The sequence below is a fragment of the Salvelinus alpinus genome, chromosome 4, assembly GCF_045679555.1.
Source record: "Salvelinus alpinus chromosome 4, SLU_Salpinus.1, whole genome shotgun sequence".
In the NCBI taxonomy this organism is placed as follows: Eukaryota; Metazoa; Chordata; class Actinopteri; order Salmoniformes; family Salmonidae; genus Salvelinus; species Salvelinus alpinus.
Window position 1 is genome coordinate 67,364,889 of NC_092089.1, and position 12,523 is coordinate 67,377,411.

Consider the following 12,523-nt stretch of genomic DNA (forward strand, 5'->3'; position numbering starts at 1 on the left):
CATTAGTCTTCTGATAGAGCTTTGGCCAGTAACTTTCTCTGGTCTGGATGGAGAGGAAGGAGGAGAGTATATACCTAATCTCTAGCAGCAATGCAGTTTAACCCATGCGAGAGCTCCAGCACGTTGTTTCGTCTCCAAAGATGAGTGCGTTGTTTCGGCAGAGAGGTCACAAGGCTCCCTTCCCCGTTAATCTTGAGGGACCATAGGGAAATTCCAAAATGCTTTCGATAGACCACCGCACGAAACTGTAGCCTGTACGTCACTGAAGGTGGGTGATTGAAGACACTGGGCAGATGGCCTTTTCCTAGGCCTAGTTTGTAGGAGTAGAGGACCAGGTTGCTGGGATGAGGAATGTGCAGCGACAATAAGTTCCTTGACCGGAGAGGGAGCCTCTGTCGCTCTGTGTCCCCACAGCACCCTCCTCACACTCTCTTCACCAAAGCCATTACTGCATTCCCTCCATTCTCTGCAGGCTATAGACAGGACAAATGTCACTTTGAGAATAGTGTGGAATCCCTCTTAAAATTGAATCAAAGTTTATTGGTCGCATACACAGTTGTTACAGCGGGTGCAGCGAAATGCTTGTGTTACTAGCTCAATAGTCCAGTATAAATGTCAAACAAGTACACACATAATAATCAAAAACGAATATGATAATTTATGCCATTTAACAGACGCTTTCATCTAAATCGACTTACATTCATGCGTGTATACATTTTACATATGGGTGTTCCCAGGAATCAAACCCACTACCCTGGATTTACACGCGCCATGCTCTACCAACTGAGCTACAAAGGACCACAAGAACCATAATGCCAAGCCACTACAATGAGTGGTTGTTTGTGTGTGTGCACAGCAGAGCAGGATGTGTTTTCAATCCTTTCCTCTTGACCTTTTTCCACTCTGTTCCCAAATGCACCAAAGAAAAATTCTCCCAGTTGTGTTTCTTTCCCGGGTCGACTTGCTGGAAATGACCTAACTACTATACTGCCAGGAAGAAGAATGCGAAGCAGCATTCCCTGGAGCATCTTTTGATGTCAGAGCATTGAGAAGGCCCCTGGATATGGAGCTGAATGATGGACTCCCAAACTAAACCCTCAACAGCTGGAGACAGCCTTTTCCTTGCTCCTGCTCCAAAACATCTTCAAACGCCCCTAATAATCTGATCATGTATACACTACAGCGCTGCGTGTCTAGGCTTATATTATAAAAGATATACACTCGGGCTCAACGTGAGTTGACATTTGAGTAATTTAGCAGATGCTCTTATCCAGAGCGACTGACATGTAACACAGTCGTAGTAGGTACATTTTTCCCTCAATAAAGGAGTTATCAGTGCATCCAGTGCTAGTAGGAAAATATAAGTGCAGGTAACCTTATGACCGTAGCTTCGCTGCATGAGGAAGTTGTGTAATGTTATCGATAGCAGACAACATAATGACTTGGGCATTTCCCCTTTCACCATTGAAATGATGACATGACACCATGAATAGAAGAAAACTAGAAACAAGAAATCAAGAATGTCAGAACGAATCCACAAGCCAAATAACACTTTATCAGTAATCCAAAAGCAGTCTATGCGTGTATACTGTATATCAAAAAAGATATATTAAGAATGATGTGTAAAGAAGTAGATATATTACAGTGAAACATGTCAAGAACCCAGTATATAAATGCAGGCGGTGTGTATAAACAGTGTAACAAGAAATACGGTGGTGTAATAGTAATGGTATTATAGCGAATAGGAACACTGTTGTAGCGCTAGCGTCTGGAGATATTGCCCTGCTGCTTCTCAGATAAGCAGATCTGAGAGAAGTGGTGGCGTTCATACCTGGAGTGTATTATCAAGGTGTTGTACGTACGTGTGTAGACAAGAGTTAGAGCTACTGTCAGTCCTTTGATCAGCCGGCAGTTTCATCTGCGTAGTTAAACAGTTAGTTGTCTTCTGTCTGGGAGATGAGGAAAAAACGGTGTCTCGTCTTGGAATGCATTTGATCTGGTTTATTTCTCATCTTGGGCAAATACGCAGAAGCTTTTGAGTACATTTTGGATAAACCCTGGCCAATGGATGCGAAATATGTTGAAGTACATTGATGAGCTGCGTTTTGAAATGGTGGTGATTTTAGGAATCGGTGCGAAACTGTTTTTATTCAATACGGTCTAGGTGAGAATCCTTGCCAAAGCAACAAAAGGAATGCAGCCTAGTGCTGCAGCATGAGGCGAAGAGCTTACCGGTAAACTTCAGTGCTCCCCACACAGGCTCAGCCCTCTTGGGAAAACAGAAGAGTGCTTCAGCGATCATCAGATACAACACTGAGTCAAGACCGCCAATAGTATATGTCTAGAGATATACCTGTGTTTTGAAGCAGACAGAAAATCATACCCATGTGTCCATTTGTGTAACATGAGTTCATGTAAGTTACCTTACTGAATTTATACTATGTAATTGTTTTGGGGAATATAGTATGTGTGTATGTGTGTGTGAGTCTGTGTGTACGAAAGGGAGCAAGTTTGTCCATGATTTTCAGTGGTTTGTGTGTCAAATCAAATCAAGTGAGTTAGTTGTGTGTTAGTTGTGTGTGTGTGTATCTGTGTGTTGTGAGTGCATGCGTGCGTATGTTGGTCTGGTGCTGGTGCTCCTGCCTGACACATTTGCCAGTGACCATGCCAGGGCCTGTCTCTGTGTCCGTTCTTTGGCCACCGGTCTGGACACAGAGAAAGGAGAGGAAGACGGAGAGCCCAGGCCAGCCCAGTGTTCCGGCATGACTAACACAAGGCTCCGCTTCACATTGGCTGGAGAAACGCCTTCCTATAAGCCATAGCCAGGGGCGCAGTTCATCCGCTACTGCTGTTGTTGATGAGCTTTCTGTTGATTCAGCTCAATTTGCCATCAAGTAAACAAACAAAACATGGTCATCCCGCTCCATATCACTCTGTATCGCCATGTGGTGTGTTATTATGGTCCGTCTGTGTACAGTCATAATTGCTCAGCAATATTAGGCTAAGCCGGGGAAAAGGTCCTGTTGGCTGCTCACGTTGCTGGTGATTTTAATAAGGTTCAATCGCTGGAGTTCCAGTGAGCCTGTGTGTATTTTAGGTATTAACAGTATCTGAACTCCTATCCACATGTCTGATGAACCATGAAGAGAGAGAGAGAGGATTAATCATCCCATCAGTGGATTATACAGAGGAAGAGGAGGAGAGAGAGCGAGATGGTGATTAATACAAGATGGAGAAATTACCCTTGAACAAACAGAGGGCTGTCTCAACAATGAGAGGCAGACAGAAAGGGAGAGAGAGGGAGAGAGAGGAGCGACATACTGTATGCCTGTGGATAGGTGATGAGCCTCCTGCGAGTCTAATGCTCTCTCTCTCTCTCTCTCTCTCTCTCTCTCTCTCTCTCTCTCTCTCTCTCTCTCTTTCTTTCTCCCCCCTCTCTCTCAGGAGGGAGTGTATTTTGCTTAAAATGTTGACACTGCAACCAAAGTTCTCCCATGACACATTTCAGGCGAAAGTAGTTTTTGGCAAAGCATCCCGGTTGCAGCAGTCTATAGAGCTAGAGAAGTAGCTGTGTGTGTGTGTTTGTGTGTGTGCGCGTGCGTGTGTGTGTGTGCATGTCTGTGTGTGAGTGGGTGTAGTGTGAACTGAATCCCTGTTGCCTTTCACTTCCAGCAGCAGGGCCAGGTCCCTCTCAGAGCCTCTCCAGTCTGAGAGAAAGGTTTCCGGCTGTGCTGCTGTTGCTTAATGCAATGGAATAATGTACCGAACGGAATCGCTGTTATAAATCTTTCATGCGTCACAGGTTTGGCTGTATGCACGTGTATTTGCCAACACATCCAAGTGTAGACATGTATAAGAGTAGGGCTTTGACTTTATCCTGGTGATGTTACAATGTTCGGGTAAAACGCAGTGCCCTATTCATGAGTGCACGTATGAAACGATACGATATGATACCGTACGTTACAATGATAAAGGCTCGTGTGCTAATGTGGGTGTATTCTGTGTTGTGTGTGTGTGTGTGTAGCTGCGGGACGGCCTGGGTGGCCGGGATGCCACTGTGTGCCCTGCCAGTCCACGGTGGATCCTGAAGGGCAGGAGGACGGAGTGGTGGGGACGGAGTGTAGCAGGCTGGGAGGGCACCACGCGTCTGGAGACATGAACCTCTGCTGGAACGAGATCAAACGCAAGTCCCTCAACATCCGGTAAGAGGCTGCTTACAATGGGGTTCAATGGGGTTAGGATTCTGTTTTACATTGGGTTTCAATGGGAGTGTGCTGTGCACTGGGTTTCAATGGGTGAAGAATGTGTTTTACATTGTGTTTTCAATGGGTGTAGGATGTGTTTCACATTGGGTTTCAATGGGTGAAGAATGTGTTTCACATTGGGTTTCAATGGGTGTAGGATGCGTTTTACATTGGGTTTCAATGGGTGTAGGATGCGTTTTACATTGTGTTTTCAGTGGGTGTAGGATGCGTTTTACATTGGGTTTCAATGGGTGTAGGATGCGTTTTACATTGTGTTTTCAATGGGTGTAGGATGCGTTTTACATTGTGTTTTCAATGGGTGTAGGATGCGTTTTACATTGGGTTTCAATGGGTGTAGGATGCGTTTTACATTGTGTTTTCAGTGGGTGTAGGATGCGTTTTACATTGGGTTTCAATGGGTGTAGGATGCGTTTTACATTGTGTTTTCAGTGGGTGTAGGATGCGTTTTACATTGTGTTTTCAATGGGTGTAGGATGCGTTTTACATTGGGTTTCAATGCAAATAAAATGCCATTTACTTTAGGCAGTGGGAGAGAATCAACAAAATAACTTCAAGAAAACATATTTCAAAACCATGCTCTCACAACATGCTGTGAGTCCTTCATGCGTCGATGTTTTTGCGGTGTTGATATTTCTAATATCCTCTCTGTACTAGCGTCTCTAACCTGTTAATCCAATTTGTTCACTGCTGTTCCCACAATTAAAAAAACATTGTCTCTATAATGTGCTGTCACGAAATGAAATATTCTCTTCCAACGCCGAGTGGGCCTAGCCATTATGGATAATATGTGGGTTAATACTGATTCGCCAACCCCCCGCCACCCCCCCCCCCCCCCCCCCAAGTTACACTTGAGAGGTCTGCATAGGCAAAACAATTAGGAACAACTGTAGTACTGCTTTGATGCTTAATTGGAAGGCGCCCATGCCTGGCATATCATTGGTATGTCTTCAATTCAGCTGGCATCCCTTAATTACTAGCTTGACCCCGAACATCCCAATTCATCCAGAGGGGACATAGGAAGGAATATATTAGTGGGGATATTGGTTAAGACAGTTCTCCCTGCAGCGTATTGTAATGAGATCTCTATGGATGTCCTGCAGTGGTAGCACACACGTACGCTTGCACAGACGCACACACACACACACACACACACACACACACACACACACACACACACACACACACACACACACACACACACACACACACACACACACACACAACACACAACACACAACACACAACACACCACACACCACACACACACACACACACACACACACACACACACACACACACACACACACACTCAACCCCTTCTGACATCATTTGGCCCACAGCGAAAGAGAGACAGATCGCTACAACAACAGTCATGAGTGGAGAGCGAGTGGAGCGTGAAAGCCAAGAGATGTCCCCGAGAGATGTGTACAGGACTGAGTGCCAACTCCTGGACAAGTGGAGGTTGGTTTTTATAATGGCTTGTCAGGGTTTGATGGATATGTGGTGTTGGAGCCTCTGTTCCAATGGCAGATATATAAAGAGGAGGAGGAGGGGGAGAAATTATGGAGTTAAAGTCCTCCTGATGACTAACTGGCCAAGGCCTTTCCTGCTTCTCCTGCTTCTGCCTGTCACCATAGAAACCATACTGCAACCATGGTCCTGTGTAGACTACAGTAGCTTCTTTGTGGCGATCAGCATTCTTTGTGTGTGTAGGCACTGTGCATCAAGAGTATCTGTAAGGCATAATGCTGAATGATTATTACTCACCTACGTTTGAATGCTCTGTGCATTGAAACACGTGGACAAGCTTCAGTCCCTCGTCACCAAGCTTGGTAATTCACAGAATCTGAAGGTCGACATTAAGAGCGGTGTCTTCTTCTCTCAGTGAGTCACACCAGTAGAGGTAATTATATTTTCTTCAACAAAAAAAGTCTAATGACTAGACGGAGTGCAGTCTGTAATTTATGTTGTGTTTATTACAGCTTTTTACAATCACTTTGGCACTAATTTCGGGACCTTGATGTCATTTTTCAAAACTCTAGACACAAAACTCTCAACCAATGATCAAAATGCTAATTTTTCTAAACTAACACTTTTTCCAATTGCTTGGATACAATACACATCAAGCTAAGATAATTTCTTCATTGAACTAAAATCACCTGTTCAAATTGACACAACTTAACATCAAAGTATTACCATTTCAAAATGCAATTCACACATTAGTTCTGAGATGACTGTCTATTCATTTCATTACAATGATCTGTTGCATTACTCTTAATGCATAGTTTTATGGAAACTGACAAACAATATTCAATGTTTAGATCATGAAAGTTTAACGAGATCCATTGACACCAATTACCGTGGAACATGAACCAAATGGACTACATTATCTATGGATGTAATATTTCATCATCATTCTTTATCAGACAATGTTTCTATGGTCCCATGTACCACTTTTCCAGACCATGTTTTCAGATTTGACATTACTGTACAGTCACCGGCCACTTTATTAGGTACACCTATCTAGTACTGGGTAGGACCCCCTTTTGCCTCCACAACAGCCTGAATTATTCACGGTGTTGTACGTTAAGAGATGCCCTTCTGCACACCACTGTTTTAAACAGCTGTTATTTGAGCATTTGTGACCTTTCTGTTAGCTTGAATGAGTCTGGACATTCTCCTCTGACCACTCTCATTAACAAGGTGTTTTGCCCACAGAACTGCCGCTCACTGAATGTGTTTTGTTTATCGCACCATTCTCTGTAAACTCTAGAGACTGTAGTGCGTAAAAATCCCAGGAAGGCAGCTGTTTCTGAGATGCTGGAATCACCATGTGTGGCATCAACAATCATACCACGGTCAAAATTGCTTAGATTACGCATCTTGCCCATTGTAATGTTTGGTCGAACAACATCTAAAGCTCTCTACTCTATATACTCTATATATTGAGTTGCAGGCAGCCACGTGATTCGCTGTTCGAATGTAACCTTCCTTGATGAGCTAAATCAGGTCTGTAGAGCTGATGGCATGACCTATGTCATTGTGTGGGATAATGTCAGGTTCCACCATGCTCAAATGGTGCAAGCATGGTTTCAGGCCCATCCACAATTTACCATCCTGTACTTACCCCCATACTCTCTTTTCCTTAACCCGATTGAGGAATTTTTCTCCACATGGAGGTGGAAGGTATATGATAGGCGCCCTCACGAACAAGCCACCCTTCTCCAGGCCATGGATGACACATGCAATGACATCATGGCAGACCAGTGTCAGGCCTGGATTCGCCATGCCCGAAGATTCTTCCCAAGATGTTTGGCTGATAAAAACATCCATTGTGATGTGGATGAGAACCTGTTGCCAAATCAACAAGACAGAGTTGATGGAAATATAGAAGTACAGTAATCAATCTTTTGTTTTGCTTTTTACAGTAAGCCAGGTGAGGAACACTGCAGTTGACCTTTAACTGTCTTTTCTTTCTTTTTTTACTAATTATTTTTGTTTTGATTCAAAGAAACCTATGTTGTGATTTTATTGTATTTCATCAATAAATGTCATATTTTGTTCAATGATTCCACTGTGTCTGTAGTATTCTCTCTACTAGTCCTTTTACAGTGATGTATTTACATGTGGTAGCATAATGAAACATGTATCACATATTTTGTAATACAATATTTCATGATTGTACGAACAACTACACAGTGAAACTATCGGTATCTTGTGTGTGGGTGATCAAAATGAATGTTCCTATGGTATTTCATGAGAAATTAGTTATTTGAAACAATGATTCTGCAAGTGCAAGTTTTTTTTAAAGACATGAATGCACAATGGAATGTTTTGAACATTGGACAGGCTGTGTTACAAGTGATGACCGTTTTGAGTTTTGTGTCTAGAGTTTTGAAAAATGACCACAAGGTTCGGAAATTAGTGCCAAAGTGATTGTTAAAAACTGTATACAGTTGCTGAGGCAATGGTTGGTTGCTTGAGCTTTGTTATGATTAAGACTCAAATCAATGAAGCCACAGCTCCATTTGATAGGTATTCTGTATACATATCTGTCATAGTGAACTCTAGATGATTACGGATGTGAATGGGAAAAACTTGATTTCCTCAGGCGTGGTGATAAAACAGGTATACATCAGATGAATTACTACTGCAGGAGGATGCGACACATGAACCCTTCTTACAACGTAAAGTGCCGAGAGCTTGAGGAAAGTGCTACTCGTTTGAACGAGACCATTTTAATGTGTGTGAACAATGCAATCCGAATTACTAACTGAATTGATGGCCGAATGGTCCCAAGCCTTTCAGTCAGGCCCACCTTATTGATCATCCTCTTCATCATCAGGATACAAAAGTTTATAGAGGTTGTCTTTGTTACGCCCTTGCAACAGTGGGCTATTGTTCTGGTGGTGTGTGTAACACTGACGTACTGTGGCCTGTGGAGAATGCCCTCTGGGGGTGACGTGGGTGGCAGACTGGCACGCTGGGAATGTGTGTACCCGTGGAGGGAGGGAGACATGGCATGGCTGGGATGATTTCAGAGTGCCACCCTCCTGTGCTCTGATCCACTGTGTCTGAGCAAGTCTCTGTATTCTCTGTTCTGTCTGGGTTATAGCAGGGTTCTGTCTGGGTTATAGCAGGGTTCTGTCTGGGTTATAGCAGGCCTCTGTCTGGGTTATAGCAGGGTTCTGTCTGGGTTATAGCAGGGTTCTGGCTGGGTTATAGCAGGGTTCTGGCTGGGTTATAGCAGGGTTCTGGCTGGGTTATAGCAGGCCTCTGGCTGGGTTATAGCAGGCCTCTGGCTGGGTTATAGCAGGCCTCTGGCTGGGTTATAGCAGTTCTCTGGCTGGGTTATAGCAGGGTTCTGGCTGGGTTATAGCAGGCCTCTTGCTGGGTTATAGCAGGGTTCTGGCTGGGTTATAGCAGGGTTCTGTCTGGGTTATAGCAGGGTTCTGTCTGGGTTATAGCAGGGTTCTGGCTGGGTTATAGCAGGGTTCTGTCTGGGTTATAGCAGGGTTCTGGCTGGGTTATAGCAGGCCTCTCAGTAGTTTTTTTCTCACTCTTGTCCCTTTCCATCATCCTCGCTCTATCTCTCTCTCTCTCTCTCTCTCTGTAGTTCTCTCTCTCTCTCTCTCTCTCTGTAGTTCTCTCTCTCTTTCTCTCTGTAGTTCTCTCTCTTCCCCCCTCTCTTTGTATGTCCCTCCCTCCCTCCTCTCTCATATCCTGGCAGTGCCCTCTATAGTCAGTCAGTGTTAACTACAGTCAGTGTTGTGCCCCACTTTATCCTCCACCAGCTCTTCCCTGCAGTATCTCCTGGCTTGGCCTAGCCCCTAAAGGCTCTGTTGCGCTCCAATTACATGATAATGATTCCTGAATAGACCTTCTATCCAACATTAGTTCAGGGTCAAGTGTGAAAATAGCCCTCGGGCCAATGGGGTAGTAGAGGTGGGAAGAATTTAAATATTATTGGATCATTCAGACATCAATCATCTAGTCAGTTGGTGTGGGTGGGATGTCATTGTCAGTAAATATAGTTTCTTTAGTGTCAGAATTAGGTTTTTGGTAGCCTCAGGGGGTTGTGTTTAAATGTTCTTATTGGTTCCCTAATGAGTTGCCTCGCTTAACCATGTTTGTCGATTCGCCTGTCTCGTTCTACTCGGGCAAACTAGAGTGTGTAACTGTACATAATTCCTGTTACTGCTTGGGAGAGTATCATTGGCGTCATACGGGTAGTGGAGGGGACGCGAGATGAAGTTTAAGAGAAACGGAGGGGACACAGCTCCAGCATCTTTTGGGAATGGTGCCATGCAGGCTCGTACCGGGGTGGAACACTCAACAGGGAATTAGGGAGCCATTCATTATTTAATATTATAAACCGGGACTTGCGATCCCTGGTATGCTGATTGGCTGTAAGACGTAGTATATCAGACTGTATACCACGGATATGACAAAACATATCCCTACCGAGTCCATATCATGGCAAGAACAGCTCAAGTAACAGACACATCTCCACATCAACTGTTCAGAGGAGACTGAATCAGGCCTTCATGGTCGAATTACTACAAAGAAACCACTACTAAAGGACACCAATAATAAGAAGAGACTTGCTTGGGCCAAGAAACATGAGGAATGGACATTACACCGGTGGAGTCCAAATTTGAGATTTTTGGTTGCAACCGCCATGTCTTTGTGAGACGCAGAGTAGGTGAACGGATGATCTTTGCATGTGTGGTTCCCACCGTGAAGCATGGAGGAGGTGTGATGGTGTGGGGGTGCTTTGCTGGTGACACTGTCAGTGATTTATTTAGAATTCAAGGCACACTTAACCAGCATGGCTACCACAGCATTCTGCAGCGATACGCCATCCCATCTGGTTTGGGCTTAGTGGGACTATCAGGACAATGACACAACACACCTCCAGGCTGTGTAAGGGCTATTTGACCAAGAAGGAGAATGATGGAGTGCTGCATCAGATGACCTGGCCCCCACACTCACTCAACCTCAACCCGATGGTTTGGGATGAGTTGGACCGCAGAGTGAAGGAAAAGCAGCCATCAAGTGCTCAGCATATGGCACCATAAACAAGCACCAGGGTGTAGTGTGACAGGAGCAGCCAGTAAAGAATCCTCTCTTTGTTCTCCTGAGGTTTGATATGAAACCTGACAGAAGAGCTGCTGGGGTTCTGTAATGCTAACAAGTCATAAATTGGCATTGTTACAATGCTCACTTGTACATTTTCATTTTGCATCGGTTACGTAAATGAAACCATATTCTTTTAATAACGCCAGGGCTGCCAGTCATGTCGGTTCTGTCAAATATAATCACATCTAGGGGCTAACGTGGGGCCAGTAGGCCTCCTGTATTACAATCCCTCTTGATGTGAACTGTGACTGTAGAATCAAGGCTAGGTCACACTACTAGACCAAGGTACTGGGGAAATGTTGCCGTCATTTTACATGGACACGTCTTAGTAACATTTCAGGGAGTATGTCTGATATGGGACAGGTTTGGAGTTATTCAGTTAACTGACTAAGGTATGAGAGAATATAGAGAGGTACGTATTCATTAAAAGAGTCAAAAGAGAATTAAAGCATAAGGCATGTGTGTATGTAATGTGTGTTTACATGATGTGTATGAAATGTAAGTGTGTGGACATTGACTAGGGATGAGATCAGACGCTCCTTGGCCCTACAGAACATTTAGTTATACTGCTCTAATTACATTGGTAACCAGTTTATAATAGCAATAAGGCTCCTTGTGGGTTTGTGATTTATGGCCAATATACCACAGCTAAGGGCTGTGTCCAGGCACACCGTGTTGCGTCGTGCATCAGAACAGCCCTTAGTCGTGGTATATTGGCCATATACCACACCTCCTCGGGCGTTATTGCTTAAATATACCACGGGTATGACACAAAACAAATTGTTTACTGTTCTAATTATATTGGTAAGCTGTTTATAATAGAAATAAGGCAACTCTGGGGTTTGTGGTATATGGCCAATATGCCACGGCTAAGGGCTGTATCCAGGCACTCCGCATTGCGTCGTGGTTTAGAACAGCCCTTAGCTGTGGTATATTGGCCATATACAACAACCCCATGGGTCTTATTGCTTAAAACCACCAGGCCACTCGCTGTTTGTTGTGTAGATTCTAGGAATGAAACTGGACAGAGCTGTGTAGGAGCGCTCTTCGTCGGGTGGTGCAAAACAAATCACACGCTCTTGGTAAGATTAGAAACAAAGTGGAGGAGGTTAGGTTTTGGACGACCACAGCGTCTCTGTGAATTGCCGGGAATTCACTGATGTGCACAGAGATGTAGCATCTTAATTTGAGCCAGTTTGCTACAGCAGGAAAAGAGGCCTGCAAGCAACAGGAAATGTGAATTATTATGTGGATTATAATTAATTAGAAAGCCAGTGTGAGGGTTTGTGCACAGGCTAGAAAGAAAAGTGGCCGGTGTGTGAGAGAGAAACTGTACAGCTCTGTAGAGTTCAAGAAGTATTCGCACTCAAAACCATGAAAAGGAATAATCCAAGGAGGCCGAGATGCAAAAATACTATACTTAATTGAATCCATGCTCAAAAGAATACAAAAAGTGAAAGTGCAACGTGCTAATGAAAATCAAAAAGGAACAGAGCATACCTTCCGGCCTCATACCATTCATTTTTTATTTTGGTACGGGTTGATTTTGTTAGGGAAAATCAAGTCTGAAATTTCGAAGTGGAAATTACAAACTTCAGAAGCCTTTTAATCCTCAA

The 12,523-nt window shown here is 44.0% G+C and overlaps 1 protein-coding gene across 1 annotated transcript in view; it reads left to right on the forward strand.

Annotated features, from left to right (window-relative positions):
- LOC139574227 (dystrophin-related protein 2-like) overlaps positions 1 to 12,523 on the forward strand; it is a 189,233-nt gene that overhangs the window by 87,271 nt on the left and 89,439 nt on the right. Inside the window, exon 3 of the mRNA XM_071398595.1 lies at positions 4,025 to 4,202. Within this exon, the coding sequence (XP_071254696.1) occupies positions 4,156 to 4,202 (47 nt within the window). The 5' untranslated portion in view covers positions 4,025 to 4,155. The remainder of the gene's footprint in view (positions 1 to 4,024; positions 4,203 to 12,523) is intronic.